This window comes from Oryzias latipes, chromosome 9 (assembly GCF_053564925.1).
Source record: "Oryzias latipes strain Hd-rR chromosome 9, Olatipes_Hd-rR_3.1".
NCBI lineage: Eukaryota > Metazoa > Chordata > Actinopteri > Beloniformes > Adrianichthyidae > Oryzias > Oryzias latipes.
The window spans coordinates 1,444,870-1,471,633 of NC_136245.1; the positions used below are offsets into that span (position 1 = coordinate 1,444,870).

The following is a 26,764-nucleotide window of genomic DNA, read 5'->3' on the forward strand; positions in this document are numbered from 1 at the left end:
ACTGTCATGGTTTGTTGAAATAGCCCAGACTCGGATAGTTCAGTTCTTCCCGTTGTGATTTAGTTTTTAATTAGTTCTAACTTGTGCCTTTTTGGTTCCATTTCATCCGTCCTGACCGCCAGAGGCGGCGCTTCAAGCACTAAATGATCCTTCTTGTAGTTTGAGAATTTACTGACAACAGTTACCTGTGACCTCCTGGTGACCCACGTGAGGCCAGGAGATCATGTGGCACCGAGCGTGGGGCCAAACACTTCCCTACAGACCGGGGACTCTAGTGGTCATCCGGGACGCATAGAACCGCCGTGGTTTTCTGTTCAGGCCGGCTCTGACTCCTCCCACTCACTTGTTTAGGACTCACAGCTGCACGGTTCTATTTGGTCTTCAGTGTTGTCCTGTCTTGCTTTATGCCAACTTCTCTGTGTCTGCGTATTTTTAAATTATATGTGTTGTACCAGTACAGTGGCCTTGTGGTGGAGTGTCCAGCCTGTGACTGGAAGTTGTGAGTTCAAATCCAGGCCGAGTCAAACCAAAGACTCTAAAAATGGGACCCAGTGCCTTCTTGCTTGACACTCAGAATTAAGGGGTTGGATTGGGGGGTCAAACCACCAAATGGTTCCCGAGCTCCCCCAGGGGGAGGGGTCAAATATGGATAACAAATGAGAAGTGATGGGACTTTAACTTTAAATATTCGTGGGACTTTGTTACGTCTTCGTTGGTGGTTCTCCCCTTCTTGCCTGACTGTGACACTTCCATCATTTTTAACTGCCTCAAAAACCTGAGTCACATGGTTTGTAATAAGATCTCGTGGCCAACAGAAAGTGTTTCCTCGGAGTGTGATCATCACAAGCAGCCAGAGGTGCAACACCCATATGTGTCCGTGTATAAAGACCCTTAAAGTCTTTTCTGCAGAGAAGACGTCTCACGTTAATTCACAAAGAAGAGGCAAACCTGCAGGAGCTGCTTAGTGTTTCTAAAAAAAACGCCAACATTTCCGCTGTGGTTTCTCGCTGTGATCGTCTTTGCTGATGCACTTTGGGAAGATGAGTTAAATGCATGAAAATGCACTGCTGTGAGTTTAAAGCGGTGCTGAACTTGTGTGTGCAGGATCCTCGCCACTGTGGGGGCAGACTTCGATCTGAGAACACTGAGGGCAGTGAGAGTCCTGCGGCCCCTCAAGCTGGTCTCCGGCATTCCAAGTAAGTTCTCCCGAAGCATCAAAGACCAGCGTCACGTCCCAAAGTGGGGCTGAAAAAAAGGAGGTGAAAAGAGACGAGTCTTCTGGTCAGAGTTTTTAACCGGTGAGACGATGCAAAAAGAGAAAAAGACAACATATTCCTCTGAACAAACCAGAATACCGGTGTCGCAGTATATTACACCCTCGCCACTAGACTGTAGGGTTGTTTCCACACCGACTCAGATTCTTGTTTTTACAAAGCAAACACTGGAATATCAAAGAAATTTAAATTCCTTTAAATAATTTAATGTGAGAATTACTGACGGATTTAGTCCTTCATTTTTCCAGAAACAGCAGTGCCTATTTATAATTAACATTACATTTTTTATTATTTTTTCTGTTTTATAATTCACAAGTAACCCACTTAAATTCAATATTTATTAATTTAGCTATTAGATGTTTTTGTTAGGGACAGATATGATAACAGAAACTGTGACGCAGAGGTCACAATACTCTTAGTGACAGCTAATTTACAGCATTTGTCCATTAATTGGTTTTTCTAGAAAAAAACTGAACAAATGAAAAAATAGCGAGGGGAAGATAAACAAAGTGGTGTCAAGTTTTTACAGAAACCGTTAGCTTTAGTCAGTAATCATTTTTAACTAACTTATTTGTAATTTTACTCTAGTAGTTGTTTTTTCCCTTCAGTTTATTAACATGTAATTTTATGTAACCTCACAAAAAAACAAATATATTCTTCCTAAATAGTGATTTCTTTCTTCAATGTTGGTGCAAAGGCAACTCTAATTTTTGAATAATTATATGATCACAACATGTTTGATAAATTTGACACAGAAAAACTAACATTATATTTCTGTTTTATGTAGCTACACTAAAAGTGAACATGTTGAAGTTTTATTAGTTTTTCTTTTGTCTTAATCAAAAATGAAGTCTTTGAAAACTTAAACAAAAAAGTTTTATTCTCTTTAGATGATTAAATTGTTTCAGTTTAGTTTAATTTTGTCTGTTTCACCTTCATCCTGTTTCTTAAATGTTGTTATTACTTCTTCTTAAATTTAACATCTAAAATAATCCAGACGTTCTTAGAAAAGTGTTTCAAGATGACTTGGACCAAACTCTGGGATGTTTGGCTGTTAAGAAACACAAACCTGGAAGGAGAACTAAACTGTTGACCTCTGACCTCTGATTTCATCAAGAAGATTGAAAAACTGTTGGATGTGTGTTGGCTGTGGTTTAAGACGTTTAACTCATTGTGCGCTGAGACGCTGTCACTTTAACCCAATGCATCATGGGAGATGTAGTGATGTCAGACAGACTCTCTTGTTCCACGGTCTGACACCGGATACTTTAACCACTGCTGATTGGTCAGACTGATGACATGTGATTAAGCCTCCAAGAATGATTGGTGGAGACAGTTAAAGGGGCGGAACTTTTCCTAAAACAGAGCTGAAGCTGCGGCTAAATCGTGGTACTGTCATATGTCTTTCATATTCCTAACTACTCAGTGTTTTATCAGGGCCTGTTTGGATGAACACAGAGCTGAAATCCTGGAGATGGGAAATGTCTTTAGATCAGTGAATGAGTCATTTCCCACGCCACACTGGTTGAAATACACTGATCTAGATCAAGTCTTATATTTTTTGTCTTAATTATCACCAGACAACACATGGTTCATTCTGGGTTCAGAGTTGAAAGAAGAGCTTGAGTAATACAAGCTCTAGTACTACACAACACAATAGTACTATAGGAATACCTCTGCAAGAGTTCCCTGGGCGAATTCTCCTTCAAAATGCATAAAAATGTAATATGTCATAATATGAGCTGCTTTAGAGCAACAGAGCATTCATAGTGTGGATCAGAAATCTCTTTTATATTTGAGATTTCCTCTAAACATTTCTTTAGTGAACGTCAGCCTGACACGGTTCCATTCTATGAACAAAAGCAAAGACTTCTGTGTTTATTGCAGCGTTCTGTTCTTCTCTTCACCTGCAGACCTGCGTCTCACAAACCCTGTCTTATCCAAACTCCCTCAATGTCCTCTGCTTCTTTTCCCCTTCAGGTCTACAGGTTGTCTTAAAGTCCATCATGAAAGCTATGGTACCTCTGCTGCAGATCGGCCTGCTACTCTTCTTTGCCATCCTCATGTTTGCCATCATTGGCCTCGACTTCTACATGGGCAAATTCCACCGCACCTGCTTCAGGAATGACACAGGTGAGCAGACGAGAACCGACAAAATCTCACCTAGAACCGGATGGACGATCAAAACTAAAAGCAAAAGAAAAAAGAATAGTACCAAACCAAAAAAAGAAATGTAAATTAACTAAAGCGTGAAAAAACATAAATGTTTTTCTTCTTCTGTGTGCCTCAATGTTGGGTGACAGTTAACGTTCTTAGTGGGATTTGTCCACCTATTGTCCTGGGAACAAAGAAATTAAATGAAACCAATGTTAAAATGTAAAAAGTAAACCACTATGTTTCAGAAACAACCAGCAACGTTTGACATGTTTTACCAACAACAGCTGAGTTTGGATGGTTCTCTATTGAAACCGAATATTCTCTGAGATGTGCCGGGCGTCTTCTGTTAAGAGTGATGACGATAAAACCACGACACAAGCCAAGATTAGAACAGAACCTTAATCGACTTGATGAAAAGCTCAATAAAAGGACTTTCACCTAGCCGATTATTCTCCTGACCTGAAGAATGAAGAGTCTTAGAGGCCTTCTTTCTAGAATCATGGAAGCAGCTCTGTTACCGCTGTATTTCAGAATAAAGAAGGTTTTTGGATAAGAGATCAGGTATTCTACAGTCTGCTGCTTCTTTAAAGGAATCTACCAGACTGAATGAGAATCTACACAGATAAAACATCAAAACACGATAAAACAAGAAAAGGTCATGATTAGTGAGCATTTAAATAAAATGCCCATAGCATAATATCATTTAATTATTTTTCTGCTGTTAAACAGATTTAAAAACGTAAAACCTCTTATGCTGAAGTTTTTATGTAGAAGACTATGGGAGTCTGAATGTTAGACGAAGCTAAAGATGCATGAAGCTGTTTTCAGGAGCCGAACACAAAGTGTCTCACTGGTGGTGTTTTTGATCACAGACGTTTCATGGCGCAGCGTTCTGAGTTTCTGCTGTGAGTCGACACATCAGCTCACACACTGAGTTCAGATCGGTTTGCCTCTGATATGCTCTGACGGCCACTACGTATATTTTGCACATTGAATGAATTCATTTACATGAATTTGGTTTTGAGCTGTTCAGAATTTATGATTAGTTTAGATTTACACAGTTTATGTGTATTTTATGTAGTTTATACACAATTATGTAAATCGTACACATTTGTGTGTGATTTGTGTGAGATGCAAACACTAATGTGTGTCTTTCCAGGAGTGTTCCACGTTTGTCTAACAGACTTTTCACGCATGAACCATCGATGTATAACTTTTATATCGCGTGTACGGCGCACAGATCACGTTACAATTATATAATTGATGCATGAATCACTAATGAACTGAAGATAAACATCACAATAATCACACGGTTCATGTTCTATGTTGGTTTACGTGTTCTTTGTGTGTTTATTCCTACTTCCGTGTTTTTAACGTGATTCATTCCTGAAACATCTGTGAAAAATTCACATAAAGACACAACTTTTCTCCCTTTTTTCACACAGATTCACATATGACCGGTTTGCATCTGTGTTATATGCACTAAATGTACGTATTGGCCGTGTGACATAGCCTTAAGGTGCATTACGACATAGAATATGTGAATGCTTACACCTCTTCTCATGAATGTTTCAGGGAGTCGGCCTCCTCACCCATTTTTCCTAACCGCTTGTTTCCCATTTTGAGCCCTTAAAGTTGAGGATTACCAGCAGAACAGTGTATGTTAATCCTGTGCTGTATGTTGGTGTGTTTCTACAACTGAAGGTGTGTTTGTGGTTGTAGACGAACAGGCAGCAGATTTCCCGTGTGGCCCGGAGGCTCCTGCGAGGACCTGCAGCAACGGCACCGTCTGCAAGGAGTACTGGATCGGACCCAACTTCGGGATCACAAACTTTGACAACATCCTCTTCGCTATTCTCACAGTTTTTCAGTGCATCACCATGGAAGGATGGGTGGACATCCTGTATGACGTGAGTCCTGCTGCAGAACGCAAACTCGTCTTGATGGTATCATTGCTACGACCATCAGCTGATTAGAAAACAGGCGGGATCTCTGCTCATCAGGTTCTGTAAGCCGGTAAAAGGGAAGGTTGTGGTTCATACGTCATTGGCTTCAACAGTTCAGGAGGAGAACACAGTGGGAGAAAAACAATCACCCAATAAAAATTAAATACACCTGTTTAGATATGTTATAGGCCTGAGCCCTCACAGGCCATAACAACACAGCAGGAAGACTCTGTGAATCTGTTCAATACCCTTTGGGATAAAATTACTCATCATTATGCTTCTCACAGAACGTCACCGTGGCAACTCCAGCAGCAGGAAGTCAGTTTTAGTAGAGGGACGTATGCTCTCACCTATAGAGCTCAAATTATGGCAAACACTTGAAAATACAGGAAACATCTTCAATTGATGCAGAGGCTTCTCCAGTAAAACTGAAGGGGGCCTCTGTGTGCTGCAAATGTTCACCTGTGAGTGAGTTCATGACTTTGGTAAACACTAATGCCTTCCTCACAGGAAATGTGGCCACATGCAGTGGCGGCCCGTGCATTTCAGAGCCAGGCCTTCAGTTTCCCTCCGCCAAAATCCTCCTTAACACTAGATAACTACACTCAACAAAAACATCAACACTTTTGTTTTTGCTCCCAAATGTCCTGAGATGATCTGCAACATTTTCTACAAACACAAAATCACAATTTCTCTCAAATATTGTTCACAAATCTGTGATAGTCAGCACTTCCCTGCTGACAGAATCCATCCCACCTCACGGGTGTGCCATGTCACTATGCTGATGAGACAGCATGATTATTGCACAGGTGTGCCGTAGACTGGCCACAGCAAAAGGCCGCTTTGAAGCATGTCAGAAAACTTCATTACCTTTGGCAGACAAAACTGGACATCTTACCATCTTTTTGTCTTGAAGCAACGCCAAGAGCACATCTGAATATTCAAAACTGCAGTAAAACAAAATTCCAAATGATCCAGATGAGCCATGACACCACAAGCCCAGTGCTGTATGAAGAATTTGGTCCAGCAGCTCTTTCAGAGCATCTCTCTTGTACCGCCAGCGTCTTGGCGCAACCCGAGGAAGGCAACGCTGGCCAATTTTGTCCAGTAGTTGCATGCGCCAAGTGTCCATAAAGAAACACATCAGAGATGTGCGAAAAATATTTAGACTCTTTAATAGCGGAGTCTCCATGAGTCGGTATCAAATAAGAAAATGTGCATGGCAGTGTATAAATAATACCAGAGGTGTTTGAGCTTTTACCCCATTTAAGCCAGAAGACATGACCGCTGCGCCATCAAATCACTGCACAACAACTTTATCCACATTCTCCTCCAAAAATCAGAGGAAGACACCAGCTATGTCATCAGCTCGCTTTCTTCCAGTAACATCCTCAAATGTAACTAAATGTAACTCCTCCTTGACACCTGTGTGGACATGTGACCGCCGTCGTGTGTTTTGGCCGACGCCCACTGAACGCGTTGTTAGTGGACAGATGGTACTTCAGTTCCATGTTTCCTTGGAAGGAAAGAAGCCCAACATAGTTTCCTTTATTACTGGACCTGGCACCTTCATCGTGTCCCCAAAAAAAATCTCACAGTCGATCAGTCTTTGTAACATTTGTCTCTTCTTCTTCCCCTTTTCTTTGTGGAGTTCTGCTTCTCTGCATACATGCTTGTTTAACTGTAGATCCACTTGAGTTTCCCCAAATGTTTTGATAGCACCGCTGCATGCATGTGTCCGGCAGGGCTTTGACGTCTGGTTGCTGCCTTTGAGAAGAAGAATTTACAAATCAAGTGTGGCTCCGCACGACAATCAGTGGCAAACAACACGCATTTCCTGCAATTTAGTCTGCATCGTGAGCCAGACGTGCCAGTCAGAGCTGGAAGACTCCAAGTGGCGGACAAATCCTTTTCCCTGTTGAGACGGGCTCAGTCGGCCGACCATTTTTGTCCAATTTTTCCAGAAAAGTCTGTCCTCAGAATGGTTTATGCAGTAAATCTGCAACTAAATCCACGTCTCCCTCTTCCTCCAGTGTTCATTTCAAAACAGTAATTCAAACAAAAAACAAATTCAGCTGCTGCCCAACATAAGGTTACCCAGCTCTTAGCTTTGACCATCCAATCAGAGGTCATCACACACCTTCAAGAAGTCCCAGAGACTCTAACTAAAATTCTGATTGGTTGAATCAAAGTCAAGGAGTTTCATCATCAGTTTTATCAGAGAGCCTGCAAAACTGGTTGTGATGGCGAAAGCACTGACTGTATGGTCATCAGGCAGACTTTCATGACCCTAGCAACAAGTGAGGGCTAAAATGTGATTGGTCAGAAGCATTAATGCAGAAAAAAACCCGTCAAAGCAGCAAAGCCAGGGTGTGGAGCTGTGAGCTAAAAAAAATATAAAAAACATTTGTATGTGGTTTTTACCAGATACATTTAGGCCATGATGGAAATCTAAAAATCCAAACGAGAAAAAAATTAAACATCAAATATATAAAGATTAGGAAACAAAATAGTACATGACATAAACTAAACATAAACAGGATGTAATTAACTTAGAGACCCAGTCTAATGAAAATGGTGGTTTTGGTGTTTTTAACATGTTCTTTCTTATGATGAAGGACATCTAGAAAGTTAATTAAGATTAAAACTGCATTTCTGAGTAGTTCTTCATTCAAAGTGTGAATCAGGAGCAGATGAAACCCTGCCATTTGGAAAAACTCTCAGTTGTGATGTAGAAATTGAAACAGGCGGGGCCAAAATCTCCCCGCTCTGCTCCATTCTGATCATCCACTGTCAGACAAACAGATCTATCAACGTCTTTGTTTTCCTGGTCTGGATGGATCGCTACGATATTGATCACAGTTTTTGTTCCAGCAGTAATGTTAAGTTGGGGTGGGAGGGGCTGTAAGCTGGTGGGAGAGAGTGTAGAAAGATGGATGATGGGAAATTAGCAAAGGTTTACATGATCTGAGGTCCTGCAATGCGATTTGAGTGTCGTGGTGCAATCAACCAATCAGCTTTGGGCATGTGACATGTTCAATGACACGACCAGTGGGTGGAGTCCATAATCAACACATGGGACAACCTGATATTTCTCCTCCTGAACTTAATGATATTCTTTTTTTAATGGAGACAATCCTCTAATTTTATTCTCCTTTTTCCCTCCTTGGAATAATGCGGGACAGCAAGTCGTCAAACTGGGTCACAGAGAGACAGAATACTTTAAAAACCGGATCTCTGAATGATCTCATGAACTCAGACATGGAGACATGATAACCGATGCTTTTGTAGAACTCTTCAAAAGAAACACATCTGATCTCTCCACAGCATCCGTGTCTTCTGTGTTTTGTAAAAGAGATAACCACAGACATCGCTCCATGTAGTGATCAGGATAAAAACATTGGGCAGTAGCTCCTCCTTCACGTGTCTGGACTGTCAAGCTGATGAACACGTTTTTGGACAGGCGTCAAGCAGCAAATTCGAGGTTCGTCCAAGTAGAAGCGATCGACAAGAATTTGACGTGTGAATTACATTCAGTAATAAACTCCAACGGAGACAGACGGATGCCTCCACTGTCACAACGACCTGTCAACGCAACACGGGTTGTGTGTCTTATCAGGGTAAGCTCTACTGGTGTACCGCAGGGAAGTGTACTCTCCCCTCCCTCTACACCTATAATGACCCTAAAAAAGAACCCTGTTATCTGCAGAAATACTCTAATTACTTTATAGATGTTGAGTGTACCAAAATTCACATTCAACTTTATTTATATAGCGCTTTTCATGCTACATGGCATCTCAAAGTGCTTCCTAGAGAAAGAATAAAAAAAATAAGATAAAAAAATTTAATAGTTAAAATAATAAACATAGTAAAAGTAATAAAAACAATAATAAAATGCAAATAATAATAAAATAAATGAATTAATAAAAACACACAAAAACCCAACACATACACATCCCTCCTTTAAAATCAAAACAAATAAAATTAGCTGTTAAAATTTTATAAAATCAAATAAAAACATGTGGATAATTAAAAACTATGTAAAAGCTTTACTAAAAAGATGTGTCTTAAGTTTTTTCTTAAAAACCTCCACAGTGGCTGAAGCCCTCACGTCCTCAGGCTGTTCCACAGGCGAGGCCCACAGTGCTCGCCGTGGGTTTTACTTCTGACCTTTGGGACCACCAGCAGACCTGCAGCTGTGCACCTGAGGGCTCTGGGAGGATCATAGACTAAAAGTAAATCTGATAAAAATGAGGGTCCAGCTCCATGTAAACTTTTATAAACTAATAAAAGAACCTTAAAACCGATCCTAAAGATGAATGGGATTCAGTGCAAAGACTTCCAAATTGGAGTAATGTGCTCCTTCTTTCTCGTTCTGGTTAAAAGGCGTGCAGCTGAATTTTGAAATAGCTGCAGCCGGTTTGTAGAATTTCTCTTAGCACCAGAAAGAAGAGCATTACAATAGTCTATCCTAGATGTTATAAAAGCATGGATTGATATTTCAGCATTGGCTTGTGAGAAAAAGGGTCTCACTTGGGCAATATTTCTAAGATGATAAAATGCAGTGCAATGCAAAGGTAGCTGAAGAAATACTCTGATTACTTTATAGATGTAATTAGAAACTGCTTTTGGTGTTTATGTTCATCAGCTCAAACGATGAAGGCAAAAATGTTTCGTAGACACGGCAAATCCTTTTTCCTGCTGCCCCAGACTCACCGTCCTCCTGATTCTGAAGCCGTTTATTTTCTGCCCCAGCCTGCATTTTACTACAAGCTGGAAAACTAAAGAAGTAGCTGTAGTTCTTTCCATCATCATCATCTTCACTAAATCTGGGGACCTTTGCCCGATGGCATCTGGATACTTTCAGTGAAGAATAAATTCTGTTGGGCTGATGTGATGTAGAAATGGGGTTGAGATCACCCTGTCATCCATCCATTCCCCAGCTTTTCTTCCCTTCTTTTCTTCCCGAGCCAATCGCGCTGCTTGCACTGAATGTCGATGATGGGATTCTCTGAGCGACAGCTCTCTCATTTCCAGCTGCTGTGAGACGAAGCAGCATGGTCTTCATGTGAGCGGCTGTCTGTCACTGCCAGGCAGAGTGTAACCCCAGGCCGATGGGATGGGCGGTAAACTCAGCCTTGTCACGGTGGTGGGGCTCGAGAGCCGGATGGACCCAGATGCAGAGACAGGAGGCACACAGTTCCGGGGCAAGGGGTTTAATCACAAACACAAACGAAAAGCGCTGCAGAGCAGGATGTCAGATCAGGAACAAAAAACTCACTGTGGCGTGGCGTGGCAAGAAACATGGGACATGGCATGACAAGACATGAACACCAGAACAGGAATAATGGACCAACTCAGGAGGAAGGCAGAGACAAGACTTAAATACAGACAGGGCAGACAAGACACAGGTGGACACGATCAGGGCTGATGGGGACCAAAGGAAGTAAAACTCAAGAAAACAGACAAGACAGGAGACTTTCAAAATAAAACAGGAAACAGAAACAAGACAGAACAAGGACCAAAAACAAGACAACAAATTCAAATCATGACAGTACCCCCCCCCTCAAGGAACCGCACCGAGGTTCCAAAAGTCACATGAGGGGGGGGCCCCGGAGGATAAAACTCGACGGGCACAAGAGTCCAGAGGACGGCCGGGGGTCCGCGCCGTCCGGCGAGGCAGGTCCGGAGGAAGGCCGGGGGGCCGAGCGGTCCGGCGTGGCAGGTCCGGAGGATAAACCTCGACGGGCACAAGAGTCCAGAGGACGGCCGGGGGTCCGCGCCGTCCGGCGTGGCAGGTCCGGAGGGAGGCCGGGGGGCCGAGCGGTCCGGCGTGGCAGGTCCGGAGGACGGCCGGGGGGCCGAGCGGTCCGGCGTGGCCGGTCCGGAGGACGGCCGGGGGGCCGAGCGGTCCGGCGTGGCCGGTCCGGAGGACGTCCGGGGGGCCGAGCGGTCCGGCGAGGCAGGTCCGGCATGAGATCCTTGGAGTCGTCAGGCTTGGAGTCGTCAGGCTTGGAGTCGTCAGGCATGGAGTCGTCAGGCATGGAGTCGTCTGGCATGGAGTCGTCTGGCATGGAGTCGGGCCAGCAGTCTGGCATGGAGTCGTGCCAGCAGTCTGGCATGGAGTCGGGCCAGCAGTCTGGCATGGAGTCGGGCCAGCAGTCTGGCATGGAGTCGGGCCAGCAGTCTGGCATGGAGTCGGGCCAGCAGTCTGGCATGGAGTCGGGCCAGCAGTCTGGCATGGAGTCCGGCCAGCAGTCAGGCTCTGGCGGGTCGGGCCAGCAGTCAGGCTCTGGCGGGTCGGGCCAGCAGTCAGGCTCTGGCGGGTCGGGCCAGCAGTCAGGCTCTGGCGGGTCGGGCCAGCAGTCAGGCTCTGGCGGGTCGGGCCAGCAGTCAGGCTCTGGCGGGTCGGGCCAGCAGTCAGGCTCTGGCGGGTCGGGCCAGCAGTCAGGCTCTGGCGGGTCAGGCGTGGAGCCGAGCTCAGGCGGGTCAGGCGTGGAGCCGAGCTCAGGCAGGTCAGGCGTGGAGCCGAGCTCAGGCGGGTCAGGCGTGGAAGTGGGGACCGGTTGGGGTTCAGGCGGCACCCCCCTGGGAGCTGGAACGGGTCTGGGCGCAGGCGGAACCCCCCTGGAAGCTGGAACGGGTCGGGGCGCAGGCGGCACCCCCCTGGGAGCCGGGACGGGTCGGGGCGCAGGCGGCACCCCCCTGGGAGCCGGGACGGGTCGGGGCGCAGGCGGCACCCCCCTGGGAGCCGGGACGGGTCGGGGCGCAGGCGGCACCCCCCTGGGAGCCGGGACGGGTCGGGGCGCAGGCGGCACCCTCCTGGGAGCCGGGACGGGTCGGGGTGCGTCCGGGACCACCACTGAACGTGGTTGTGGTGCATCCGGGACCACCACCGGAACATGACGGGGATGGGGTGCATCCGGCACCACCACTGGAAAGCGATGTGGTGCGTGCCGGACCACCTCTGGAACAGGAACGGGACATGGACGGGGACGGTGGCGGCGACGGCGACGACCCCCCTTCATGGCGAGATGGCTCCCCTCCATAGCTGGAGTGCAGAACTGGAGTGTGTTAAAGTCCCAATAGGACCTGGTCCTCTCTGCTTCGAGGCAGTAGGCCTCCAAAAGCTGCATGTCCCGCTCTGCTGGGTCCAGAAAACTTGGTTGGTCCATTCTGTCACGGTGGTGGGGCTCGAGAGCCGGATGGACCCAGATGCAGAGACAGGAGGCACACAATTCCGGGGCAAGGGGTTTAATCACAAACACAAACGAAAAGCGCTGCAGAGCAGGATGTCAGATCAGGAACAAAAAACTCACTGTGGCGTGGCGTGGCAAGAAACATGGGACATGGCATGACAAGACATGAACACCAGAACAGGAATAATGGACCAACTCAGGAGGAAGGCAGAGACAAGACTTAAATACAGACAGGGCAGACAAGACACAGGTGGACACGATCAGGGCTGATGGGGACCAAAGGAAGTAAAACTCAAGAAAACAGACAAGACAGGAGACTTTCAAAATAAAACAGGAAACAGAAACAAGACAGAACAAGGACCAAAAACAAGACAACAAATTCAAATCATGACAAGCCTGTCAGCTTCTTGTGACGACGCGCCTACATCCTCTCAGCTGTTCAGCCAGCCTTTACAGGAAGAAGTCCTCATTTCTGATTCCCGCTATCTGCTCCTGCACAAAGAGTAAAGTTACCTTCTAAAGGACGTTTTACACAAACAAAACATGCTTTTTCCAGTGAGGAAAGTTGTCCTGAGTGGGAAAACACAGTCACATGTAGGGTGTATTCAGACTGGGAAAATGCTTTGGTCCGGATCAAGTCCCAAATACTTGCTTTAGGTCTGAATGCAGAGTCAGACTGGCATCAAGCGGCCCGTTCCGTTACGGACCAAATCTTGTAAACAAAACCACCTGACTGAAGATCTCCTCAGTCATTGGGGCGGGTCAAAACAACAAGAAAAGGACAGACATGCAGACTTTTGCAATCCTAATTACTGACAGTTACCTTATGAAAACTTAATATGTTGATTATGACATATAGACATAGTGAGAAGACACGTGGATCACATTAAACATTGTTTTAATGAGCCTGAATTCATCTGACCTCATTTCAGTGAGTTTTTGTGTCTCATCGTTGATCCGGAGCAAATTCAGTAAACCGGGTTTTCCCAGTCTTAGTCTGGAGGTAACAGTTCAAGCCACACCTATTTCTATGGCTAATAGCAGTAACGGGTGAGGTCTGACCGAAGCTGAAGAATGAACTTTGATAACATTTGAAATGCCCTCACCACAAAGGGAAACTGCATTATTTGGTGAAAAGGCCACTTCAGACGGGGGGGGGGGGGGGGGGGGGGGGTGCAGCTGGAACCCCCAGAGATGTTTGGTTGGTATCCTAGCAACGTCTGAGCTGATGTCAGGTGTGGGCTGGGATCTCAGGTGAGTTCTCTTCGCAGAATCAGTTAGAACTGATTGCAGGCCCGTTCAGCTCTTCTGCTGAAGTTCTGGATGAGTTCTTCTAATCTGACAGTGAATCTGTTTCAGCATGTGGACTCTCAATACGCATGACGGGGGGCCTAATGAAGAAGGGGTCATATTTTGGGAGATGTACTAATTGTCTGGAGGGAATTTAGTTGCAAAAGAACAAGTTTTTGAATGTGTTCATGTTTCCATCGTCAAGAAAACCATAAATATTCTAAAATGTTCCAACATTCTTTGAAGGTGGAGACTGTGTTCATATGTGTGTATTTCTGTCTGAAAATACTACATTTAATGGATGAAAAATGTTATGGAAAAACAGATTTTTACAATTGTACATTTAAAAAAAGCTGTTTATTCTGTCAATTTGGTTGGAAAAACCTTCATATTTGGAGGAAATGCTGGTAGTTAGAGCAAACATTTACACTAGATTAGAACATTTTGCTTAAACATACATTTTCTTTTCCAGTCTTGTGATTGAAACCTCTTTTAGAGAAATGACTTTCTGTCTTCTTTTTTCATTCAAACTGCTCTTAGGCTGAGGCTAGTTGAGTTTAAACGCTGTGAAGAGGCTGACTCCGCCCCCTGAAACATTCATGAGAAGAGGTGTATGCAGAAACATATTACATGTCGTAGTTTATCAGCTTCACCTGCACCTTAAGGGGCGTGTCTCAGAGACACTTTGCACAGTATGTGCTTATTACACGGGTGTAAACTGGTCTTGTGTGAATCTACGTGGAAAAAGGGAGAAAAGTTGTGGTCTTTACATTAGATTTTCACCGATATTTCAGGAATAAACCACGTTAAAAACACGGAAGAAGATGGAATAAACCACACTAAGAACACGTAAACCAACGTAGAACATGAACTGTGTGATTATTGTGATGTTTATCTGTAATTCATTAGTGATTTGTGGATCAATTATATAATTGTAACGTGGTCTGTGCGCTGTATACGTGATATAAAAGTTATACATCGGTGGTTCATGCATGAAAAGTCTGTTAGACAAAAGTGGAACGGTCGTGGAAAGACACACATTAGTGTTTGCATCTCACAAAAATCACACACAAATGTGTACGATTTACGTAACAATTGCGAATAAACTACGTAAAATACTGTAAACTGTGTAAATCTCAACTGACCTGTTTTGGTTTCAAATATATAAATTCTTTTTCCAGAGAAATGTTTGGCTAGTAGAAATCTAATCTGGCTGCTTGGATGCTACCTGCTTTAACCCAAAAAAGTGAATTTAAAACCCTGATATATAAACTACGAACAATACGCACAAACTGCGAAATTCTCAACTGACCAAAAGTTTTGAACAGCTCAAAATTGAATTCATGTGAAGATTTATCACCCAAAACCCTTGACAGACATCTGCGGACATTGACGGATGACGAACGCAAGAGACACTCATGAATTAGGTATATTACGCATGAATCACATTTAAGTCATGGAAATGTGTCAGATGTTTGTAGCGGCTGCAGAACACGGCCTCAAACCACAAACATTTCTGATGTCACCCAGATGATTCTGAACAGTGAAGATGAAGGGGAAACTGGATTTGCTCCATTTATTCCTAAAAAGGTCAGGTGGGCCGGACGGATCCACCTGTCAATCAAACAAACACTTAAACCCTTAATAATGCAAAAAATTGAGTTCAAATAAGATCAAACTCACTGATTTAAACAGAAACTGCATCATCTGACTCCTCTGGGTGGGTTTTCAAAGGTGGCTGAAACTCAGGGTTGAAATGAGGCGAACTATCAAACCCAGAATTATGTAACATCTTTTCTTTTGAGCCTCTCTCTGTTTTCTCCTGCCCCCCAACCACCCTGCATCGATGCAAAAGACACAGCCTTCTCATTTCTCCTGCAGTGAGGGTGTGGCGTTCCGCTGAACTGCTGCTTATCGTCTGGATGAGGCTTTTACAGGCTCCTAATGGCTTTTCTGTTGTTTGGTCTGCTTCGCCCTCACACCAGCTAATGCACCGATACGGCCGGCTCTTTGCAACCACTTCCAGCTCAGAGTTACATTACGGCCTTTCCTGTAGAGCGGATGCAGAAATGTTCAGCTCTCTGGCAGCAGCTCAACATGGATCGTATAACAGTTTCCTCTATTACTGCCTCCACTTGGCTTTCTGTGTTTAAACAAACACGGAGGAGGTTCAACACAAAGAAGACCTTTGCAGTTTTTTGAACAAGATTCCATAAAACCAGCAGTTGTTGCCTTTGAATTAACAGCAGAATTTAACATTTAGGCGTACGGAGGCTGTGGGGTTTTGCATTGTGACAGGGGAATATTTGCATCAGTCTGTTGTTTGAGGCCGGCAGAGAACAAGTCTGCTGATTCAGACAGTGAGCATCCAGTCCTGCAGATCCCAGACAGGAAGGAAAACTGGGATCAGATCTACTACACATCTTCAGTAAAAGAACAGCCTTTGGTGACACTTTGGTAATATTCCCACTGAGAGGTGGGAATATTAGATAAATTACAGATAACTGGAAGATCACAAGAGGACGCACACACAGCCACACACTCCACGCCCAACACCAGCTGTCAATCAAGCTCCACTGTGATCGTTTCCCCTTTCCTGTGCAACAGCTGTCATTTCTTTGTGTCTGTGTGCAGGCCAACGACGCCTCAGGGAACACGTGGAACTGGCTGTACTTCATCCCCCTCATCATCATCGGTTCCTTCTTCATGCTGAACCTGGTGCTGGGCGTCCTGTCAGGGTGAGCTCACGCCTTCTTTTGAGGTCCGTTTTTGTCTTTGCCAAATCAACTTCATCGTCTGCTGAGTGGAGATGTAGGAAAAGTCTTTGCCGTCACATGAATGTTCTTGAGAAAAGAAAGACGTTCAGCATTTGAGAATGGGTTCCAGGATTGAACCCCTCATTTCAGCTTTTATTAACTTCCGGAGCATGTTTGAAACTTTAGGTCATCAATAAATCTGCAGCCCCCTTTTTCTAGAAATGATCTTTTGAGTTAGACCTCTATAACACCGACAAGCAAACAGCAGTGCTCTCTTCATCCACGGCCAGACGACCTTCTTCTCTTCCTCACATTGGTCTTTTTATCTACCGATCACAGGAATGGGGTCCTCGCTCCCTACCTGATACTTCCTCTTTGTTGCCACGGTGACGTGGAAAAGCATTTGTCATGTTTTGCAGAAGGCAGCCCTCCATCTTGAAACAGCAGCTTTGCTTTAAAGCTTTTGACTTTAGCTACACTGAACCTTCAGGAGCAGAAGCAGAATGTGTTTACATGCAGCAACAGACGGTCATCTACACATGTAGAGCAGAGTTTTCAGTCAAAAACAAAAGCTGATTAAATGGTTGCTCAACGGCTCACAGGCAGAAGCCATTGTTGGGGAAGGCAGAGCAGAGAAAGAAAAATAATGTTATGAAAATCCTACAAATATTCCTGCAGGACATGGTGACTTTATCTATTGTTGGGAACATTACTACAAACTACGGTGCTTCAGGTTGTTCATGGACAAGCCCTGCGTCTGACAGAGCTCAGCTTTACATTGTTAGACTGTCCAGAAAAAGCTTTTGAGAGCCAGAGCTGATGATGAAAGAGGCGCTCATGCTGTCAGTGACACATCACAACTTTGAAAGTGGTTCTTCAGCAAAAGGTCAACTTCATGCTGCTGTTGATTGGCTGAGGCCAGATGACATGAATTTGAAACAGAAACAGAAGCTTTGGAACTTTATCTGCTTTGACAAGTGCTTTTTTTTTTTTTTTACTGCTTTTCCAATGTTTTGATTTAAAAATTAGATGTGAACGTCCTGCGATGCGTCTACAGACAGGGAACATGGCAAAAACTTTAGCTATCCCGCCCCCATTTAGTCTTCCTCCCCCCCTCTGCAGAAGCTGTCAGATGGCTTTACAGTGAGTGGACAGGTGAAAGGTCACTGTTGCTGGACCATGCTGCGTCTCAGCTGGAGCAGATGCAGGAGGCCGTGGCCTCACAGGGCCCAGACGCTGAAAAGGCATCATGGGAGGTTGGGTCGCTCATCAAACTTTTATCCAATCACAGAGGGCCACCAGGAGTCAGATTGAAAGCGATCAAAGTGCAGTTCACACCTGAAACCCACTTTCCATGGCAAAGCCTTGCTTTGATCTGCGTCACACGGATGTTTCATGTCTGAGGAAAACCTTCATTGGTTGGGTTTTTAAGTTTTTTGCTGCTGTGCTACAATGTTTTAAAAATTCCCACTGAAAAGCTGGAGAGAGTCCATGTGCCACAGATGCTTTCTGGACTTTATTTTGCTCTCAGCACAAGATCCGGGCAGTCTTTCCTCCAGAACTGTGTCTCCCCCTCTGGTCACCAGCGGGAACCATCTCCAGAGTTCCAGCCACACTTCCTGGATGCTGCACACCTGACTGTCACTCACTCAATCAACCACAGCAGACTTAATCACTGCACTGAGCAGAGCTCATTGTGAAGTATTGTTTGTGCCGCTCTGCCTCCCTTACCGAGCGTTAAATCTGGACCTGATCTCTGACTCTCTGTTTGCCTGCTGCCTGCCCCGACCCGACCTTTGCCTGTATTTTGACCATCCTGTCTCCTCTCTGATGAACTTGTGCCTGTTATCGACTCCTGCCTGTCTGACCCTGATCTGTGGACTTTTAGCTGAGCTAATAAACCTGTTGCATTTGGATCCAGCCTGTTCTTGTAACGGGTTTCAGTTTCTTTGCCTTTGTGTTTGTTTCCTTGACTTTCTGTATAGGTTTGAGTTACTTCCTGTTTTATTTTGTAGTATTTCTTGTTTTGTTGTTTTCAAGTTTTACCTTTCCCCGTCAGTCCAGAGTGTTTCCACCTCTGTCTTGTCGCCTTGCATGTATTTAAGTCTTGTCTTTCCCTTCCTCCTGTGCTGCTCCATAGTATTAGGTCTGTGTATTTGTATTTGTATTTCGAGTTTCGAACTTGCCTGCCATATGCAGTGGTTTTGTTTTTATAAATTGTTAATATTAAAGCCCTGCTTTCCCCTGCAACCTCCTGCCTCTTCATCCTCTCTGTGCCTGGGTACTTCTTCAACCTTCCCTCGTGACATTATGGACCAGCCATACCTGTACCCAGCAGAGAGGGCCTGCCAGGAGGCAGAACAGACCTGTTTTCAGTGGACCCCTGACTGGTCCCAGATCCCCTACTTGGACTTCAAAGGGAGTCGCCTGGCCATCAGAGGGGGCCGTTGTCGTCACTGCCGCCCTCATCGTAAGCCCTCCCGTGTCTCCTGGATGGAGCTGGACATTCTTCAGCAACGGTCCTTCCTGGACCCCCTGGACCAGGACCTGTGGCTCTGGGAGGACTTTTACGAGGAGGAGGAGGGGGTCGAGACCCAGTTGGCTTTGGACTGTTTCCAGTTCCCCGCTTCCGTATTCGACGGGAATCGTCTGGCTGTGAGGGGGGGGACGCCGACACCGTCGCCGCCCTACTCGACATCCCATTTTGGCTCCGGAGGCGGTCCTCGATACACCCCAACCCGTCCCTGCTCCCAGGAGGGTCCTAGACGGGGTGGAGCTGGACAGGAGGGTGCCGGATGCTCCCCGACCTGTTCCTGCTCACAGGACGGTCCTGGACAGGGGGGTGGCGGACAGGAAGGTGCCGGATGCACCCCAACCCCTCCCTGCTCCAGACGCCTGGCCCGAGCCCCCGGCCGTCCCCCGGACTCTGAACTTTGTTGGTCTATGACCATACGCCTTTCGGGCCCCCTCCTCCTTGGGTCTATGTGGAGCGTCAGTGCGGTTCCTTGAGAGGGGGTTATGTTTCTTTGCCTTTGTGTTCTTTTCCGTGATTTTCTGTGTAGGTTTGAGTTGCTTCCTGTTTTATTTTGTAGTATTTCCTGTTTTGTTGTTGTTTTCAAGTTTTACCTTTCCCCGTCAGTCCTGAGTGTTTCCACCTCTGTCTTGTCGCCTTGCATGTATTTAAGTCTTGTCTTTCCCTTCCTCCTGTGCTGCTCCATAGTATTAGGTCTCCCTGTTCATGTGTTTGTGTATTTGTGTTTCCAGCTTACCTGCCATATGCAGTGGTTTTGTTCTATAGTCTTTTGTTAATATTAAAGCCCTGCTTTCCCCTGCAACCTCCTGCCTCCTCATCCTCTCTGTGCCTGGGTACTTCCTCAACCTTCCCTCGTGACATTTCTTGTGACGCTCACATGTCATTTTATTGGGTGAGTGTGTCATCCTACGATACGCTGGAGGGGTCCATAAGAAAAAAAATATGTCAGTTATGGATCTGACTGTTAAACCACCAAACAGTTCCTGAGAACGGCTGTGAAATCATGTTGAGACATTTTTGACGATGAATGGAATTTCAGTTCAGCATAAGAGCCATGTTAGTGACGATTCGCATGCAAACAGTCAGGATGGCTACCTCTGTGTTTTTGAAGACCCTGCAATCATGAGACAGCAGGGAGGATGGAGATCCCTCGCTCTACAAACGTCTGTCTCCCTTTCCCTCTCTGCTTTTTAATAAGCGAGTCTCTCACTCTTCTTCACCCCTTTTCTTCTTTTAATGTCTCCATCTGCCCCTCTGTGCTTCATCTCATTTCCTCTCCGAGCGGCAGACAGGCAGCTCCACGGACTGCTGCTCTGAAAAAGCAATAAAGCAGAAGAGGATTGATGTTTTATTACAGTAATAAAACAGAAATGTTGTGAAAACTGAAATACAAATGAGTTATTAACTACAGGGAAACATTTTCAGGGTCCTGGATTTGTTGCATTTTTATGAGTGTTTCTCTTTATGACGGGACATATTGAAAACAAATGAATATGTGCGTTCATTTGTTTGTCTGTGTGTCCACACACTTTGCTGGTGGGAGTGAAAACTGTTGATGAAATGTTCTGTCCAGCCTCGTGAGGAGGGGCCCCTCAGTTTAGGTTTGGTTTTCCTCCTGTTACAGACACATCAGGTTAAGTTTATTACTATTAGTTAAATCAATTATCCTCAGTAAATCTAAATGTCTGCTTTTCAGTTCAGAAAACAACCCCGGGGGGGGCACAGTCCGGTGCTTTTGCATTCTGGTTCAAAGTCTGAACTGTTGGCATTGCATTGTAAAAACAAATCCAAACTAACAGAACGTGTGGGTTTTGGCCAAGAGGTTCCGGTCTAAAAAAAAAAACGCTGCTGAAGAAGAGAGAAGGAAGACGAGTTTGTAGACAAAGAGAGACAGGAGAGAAGGACGTAGAGTAGAAGCATTGCATGTAGAGACTTATGATGATGTGATGAAAAAGAATAGATCTGCTGCCGGAAGCTCAAGAGACCAGAAAGAGAGGAAATCTGATAGATTAGAAGCAGCTTCAAGCTGTTTTATTATGGTGTGGATGGAAAGAACAGAGGAGGAGTTTGATGAGGATGTTCTGCAGGCGAAAAGAAGGTCAGAGGAGGTGATGAGTCCTAAGATAATAGTTGAAGGTGTGATGGTGAATGTTGTCAGAAGGAGAAATTCTAGTAAGGATGGATGAGGAGATCCAGAGTATCTCAGGGGAGACAGAGAAGGGATGACGGAGTTTGGTGTTCAGGACGGGAATGCAGAAGGACAGACGATGGTGGACTTTACTAAAAGAATGGAAATGTCAGTGAAGAAGACATTTTTCCAGAAAAGAGAGGAACACAAGTTGGTAACATCTTGTTCAGACGTAATCTGAGAAAGATCAGAGACAGAAGTAGCTGAATAGGTTAGCAAGTCAGCAGAGGATCATGGTGTGAGGATGACTCTGGTGGTGAGGAAGACGAAGAGAACAAGTCCAGAGCAGAAGACCAAGTGCTGAAAGTTGAAGGAGACCTGTGTAGCTTTTGCAGAGGATAGGTAGCAGGTTTTGGGAGAACATGATGTTCTTCTATAGTGGAGTATGGACATTTCCATTTCAGCTTCTGTCAACATTCTAGTCTCCCTGACCGTCTGTCAGGAGCAACAATCAACATGTCTTGTTTTTCTGTGACTTCATCAGAGAGTTCGCAAAAGAGAGGGAGCGTGTGGAAAAGAGGCAAGAGTTCCTGAAGCTCCGTCGACAACAGCAGATCGAGAAAGAGCTCACCGGATACCTGGAGTGGATCTGCAAAGCAGGTCAGAAACCCGAGCAGGAGATCAACGCTGCCAATTCCAAAACAGGATTTCCCTTTTGTGAGTTCAAGCAAAGTGTTTGTTTCACAGAGGAGGTGATGCTGGCTGAGGAAGACAAGAATGCTGAGGAGAAGACGCTGGATGGAGCGTGGTACAAGAAGAAACAAGGCAACTCTGGTGAGGACTGCCCCTGAACATCACATGCACCGGGCAGAACTCCTTTCTACCCTCTTGAGACTTGAGGACAGGGCAGAGACTTGAGGACGGGGCAGAGACTTGAGGACAGGGCAGAGACTTGAGGACAGGGCAGAGACTTGAGGACCAGGCAGAGACTTGAGGACAGGGCAGAGACTTGAGGACCAGGCAGAGACTTGAGGACGGGGCTGACACTTGAGGACGGGGCAGAGACTTGAGGACGGGGCAGAGACTTGAGGACAGGGCAGAGACTTGAGGACCAGGCAGAGACTTGAGGACCGGGCAGAGACTTGAGGACGGGGCAGAGACTTGAGGACGGGGCTGACACTTGAGGACGGGGCAGAGACTTGAGGACGGGGCAGAGACTTGAGGACCGGGCAGAGACTTGAGGACCGGGCAGAGACTTGAGGACGGGGCAGAGACTTGAGGACGGGGCAGAGACTTGAGGACCGGGCAGAGACTTGAGGACGGGGCAGAGACTTGAGGACGGGGCAGAGACTTGAGGACGGGGCAGAGACTTGAGGACGGGGCTGACACTTGAGGACGGGGCAGAGACTTGAGGACGGGGCAGAGACTTGAGGACCGGGCAGAGACTTGAGGACCGGGTTGAGAGGGTCGGAGGGTGAAGTGGAAAACAAGAGTCAGACGCTGAAGGACGCTCAGAAATAATTCAATAAATATCGTCCTGACAGCATTTCGAATAGAGACAAGTATCAGCAAATGAACTATTGTGATATGTTGCCGAATAAATTTCTTCTAACATCCCTAATTATTAACACTTTTATTTTACAGGTATCCTTGCAAACAGTCATTTCTACCCTTTTTTAAGCCCAAAGCACTTTCTTCTTGTTTGTGCAGAATGTACTCCTCAGGTTTCTGTCCACCTGACGATAAAAAAAGTACATCTAAAAACACAATTGAAAGCAATGAACAGGTGATTCATGATTCTGGCGTGGACACCAGTAAATCTCTGACAACAACCTGACACTAGACTTTGAAAAAATCTGAACATCAAAAACAGAAACGTTCAAACCAGCTAAAGCATTGCAACATTTATTGACAAGAGAAAACCAGACGGTGAAGGAGGAATCGAACTACTGACATGTTTTCACAGGTTGGATAATCTCTGACAAGACAAAGTAAAGTTTAAGCTCTGGGGGGGTCCACCCATCTGCCAATCAAAAACAGGCCCCTAAACATGTGCATATTTGAGCTCTAATGAAATCATTCAGGAAACATTCCTCAGAGACTTTGGTCCACATTGACATAACAGCATCACTCAGTTGCTACAGATTTGTCTGCTGATCATCCATGATGCTGGTCTCCCGTTCCACCACATCCCAAAGGTTCTCTGTTGGGTTCTGGTGACTGTGGAGGCCGTTCGAGTCCAGAGAACTCATTGTCCTGTTCTAGAAACCAGTCTGAGATAAGGTGCCTTATCCTTGTAGTTCAGTCACCTTTCTTCCTCATTCTGATGCTCAATTTAAGACGCAGCAGATCGTCTGGACCATGTCTACATCCCTAAATGCACGTGATTGGCTGGTTAGAAATGACTGTTGACGAGCAGTTGGTGTACCTAATAAAGTGGCCAGTGAGTGTGTATATTTTGTTATAAAATCTTACTTTTTACCATGGGACTTCAAGGGACTTCAAGAACTCTCTGCTGTTTGTTTCAGCTCTGGCCGAATGCTTGACTGTGTTACTTTCAATCACATTAATAATGAATCCCTTTGGTCTACTTCAGAAATGATTTGAACCACTGATGATTCACATCACGATGCATATTATTTATAAAAATTAATCAGATCTTATTTTCTGTGGCAGTGTCCTGTCTAACAGCCCCTACCTACAGTGTGCAAAAATCAGCTCACAACTATTAAATGTGTAGGAATCAGAAAAGCCTGAAACAATTACTGCTCCTTATGTTTGGTTTTAAATGTACAGTTTTGAAAAGGAGCAAGAAGAACAAGAATGAGCTCATCAACGCTGAGGAGGCGGAGGACCACTACACTGACATCTCATCTGTTGGTGAGTATAGAAGCTTTGCTGTCCCGGAAAGGGACTTTCTCAAAGAGTAACGGTTTTCCAGCATGTTTTGAGACTGAGGATCTCAGACATATATCAGGGTCAGCTAAATCAGTAAACACAGGAGTTACCCGAAACAACCAAAAGCTCTGTTAGGGACGGTGAAATGGGTAAAAGCAAATCTTCCGAATACTGTGGTTGTGTTTGCGTTTGCTCTGAGAGGAGGGAGGGGGTCTCATGAGTTCGTTGTGAAGTAAAAGCTCAGTAAAGATGAAGAAAGCTGTCATGAAACCACGAGGCCTCCAGAGGCTGACCATGAAGAACAGACAGACCTACTGGATCCCTGGACCGAGTGTTCAGATGTGACATCATCAGGTCGTCCTACATAAACACCCTCTATTGATTCTGGTGTTCCTAATGAAGGTGTGTTACCTTCAACAGAAGATAGATGGATAGATAGATAGACAACTTTATTTATCCATTTGGGAGCTTCCAGCATGGAAATTGACATCTCCATCGCATACTGCACTGGTTGACATACATATAAGAAAAAGGAAAAAGCAGCACAGTGACTAGAAAAATTAGAAAGATTAGAACAGTAAGAAAAAATTTAAATATCTACAAAAACAGCATATTCCAAAAAAAAATAAGGTCATTCAGGCCCTTTCCTTTTCTGTCCCCCTCCCCCCTCCTAAGTGGTGGTTAAAGAGTTTGATGGCCCGGGGGACAAAGGAGTTCCTCAGTCTATTAGTGCTGCACCTTGGGAGGAGCAGCCTCTTGCTGAAGGTGCTTCTCTGGCTACTGATGGTCGTGTGCAGAGGGTGGCTGGTATTGTCCAGGATACCCGTTAGTTTTTTTAGTGTCCTTCTCTCTGCTACAGCAGCCAGAAGGTCCAGCCTTGTGCCAACCACAGAACCAGCCCGCCTGATCAGCTTCTCCAGCCTGGAGAAGTCTGTCTTTGAGGTGCTCCCCCCCCAGCACACCAGAGCGTAGGTTATTACACTGGCGACCACAGACTGGTAGAAGATCCCCAGGAGCTTCTTGCAGATGTTGAAGGATCTTAACCTCCTCAAGAAGTACATCCTGCTCTGGGCCTTCTTGTACAGCTGCCCCGTGTTGCTCGTCCAGTCCAGCTTGTTGTCCAGCCACAGCCCAAGATATTTATAGGTCTGCACGACCTCCACCTCCTCCACTCCTATCAGAACTGGTCTGGGGTTGGGTCTGTCCCTCCCAAAGTCGACGACCAGTTCCTTAGTCTTGGAGGTGTTGAGCTGTAAGTTGTTTTTGTGGCTCCAGACAACAAAATCCTTCACCAGGCTCCTGTACTCCTCCTCCTCGTCGCCACTGATACACCCCACGATGGCTGTGTCATCTGCGAACTTCTGGATGTGACACGTGTCCGAGTTGTAGCAGAAGTCCGCGGTGTACAGGGTGAAGAGGAAAGGGGAAAGTACAGTCCCCTGTGGAGCTCCCACGTTGCTGACCACAGTGTCAGATGTGATGTCCATCAGCCTGACGTACTGTGGTCTGTCAGTGAGGTAACTGGAAATCCAAACTGTGGTCTGTCGGTGAGGTAGCTGGAAATCCAAAGAAGACGTAGTGAAGGGACTGCTGGATGAACTCAGTTGGATGGGATTGTTCTTTAGGTGAAGATGCATAAGTCGGAGCTCTAAATTAAAGTGGAGCAGGAAATTATTATCTCCCCAGACATTTTAATTAAGTCTTGATATCATTTGTTTTCTTACCTATTGTATCTGATTCCTCTTGACATTTGGCTTTAAATTGAGACGCTCCTCGTTTAATGTAGTGCAGGACAGCCTGATGCACAGGACAGCATGGTGAGACTAACGAGTCAAGGCCTACTTGAGTTTCCCCACAGGAGGGCCATCAGAACCGGAGAATTCTCCACTGGGCCTGCCCAAAACCATTTAATCCCATTTGTGCAGCTAGAATTCCTCTCAGTCACATCGTGCTCCTCTTGAGATGAATGTTTTTGGTTTTTAAGTTGACTTTCTTTAATGCTTCATCCCAACAGCTCCCCAAGGGTCGCCGTTTGCCCGGGGCAGTGTGAAGAGCAAGAACGACAGCTCGTCTTACTTCAGAAGGAAAGAAAAGAGGATACGCTTCACCATCCGCCGCCTGGTCAAATCTCAGAGCTTCTACTGGACTGTGCTTTGCCTCGTTGGCCTCAACACGCTGTGTGTAGCCATAGTTCACTATGACCAGCCTGAGTGGCTCACCTATGCTCTGTGTGAGTGCTGCTAGAAATATGGGGCACATTTATTCTAATGAGACCAACGTTTCTGAGAGTTTTTCCTGACGTGAAATATCTTCTGAAAGGGCAGTCTCAACTTTTTTTTTATAAACAGACCTGGCAGAGTTTGTGTTCCTGGGTTTGTTCTTGGCAGAGATGTCCATGAAAATGTACGGCCTCGGACCACAGAACTACTTCCACTCGTCTTTCAACTGTTTCGACTTTGGGGTGAGTGATAATGTTGCGATGGGTGTCATGGCAGCAGAATAAATCTGGATCTCCGATGTGAAGTTCCTGATCTAAACGCCTCAGCGGAGAATGCTTTTTTCAGTTCCCCGTTCATCAGAGTG

The 26,764-nt window shown here is 45.5% G+C and overlaps 1 protein-coding gene across 13 annotated transcripts in view; it reads left to right on the plus strand.

The window, feature by feature from the left end:
• The window catches only part of cacna1ba (calcium channel, voltage-dependent, N type, alpha 1B subunit, a), a 115,671-nt gene that overhangs the window by 35,147 nt on the left and 53,760 nt on the right, over positions 1 to 26,764 (plus strand). For all 13 annotated transcript variants that reach the window (XR_013658037.1, XM_078952392.1, XM_078952391.1 and 10 more), the window contains exons 4-12: positions 1,105 to 1,196; positions 3,255 to 3,407; positions 5,154 to 5,341; positions 16,501 to 16,604; positions 21,828 to 21,943; positions 22,031 to 22,117; positions 24,080 to 24,163; positions 26,196 to 26,411; positions 26,530 to 26,642. Coding sequence is in view for 12 of the 13 variants with exons in the window: in XM_078952392.1 (XP_078808518.1) it covers positions 1,105 to 1,196; positions 3,255 to 3,407; positions 5,154 to 5,341; positions 16,501 to 16,604; positions 21,828 to 21,943; positions 22,031 to 22,117; positions 24,080 to 24,163; positions 26,196 to 26,411; positions 26,530 to 26,642 (1,153 nt within the window). In the remaining variant the exon portion in view is untranslated. The remainder of the gene's footprint in view (positions 1 to 1,104; positions 1,197 to 3,254; positions 3,408 to 5,153; positions 5,342 to 16,500; positions 16,605 to 21,827; positions 21,944 to 22,030; positions 22,118 to 24,079; positions 24,164 to 26,195; positions 26,412 to 26,529; positions 26,643 to 26,764) is intronic.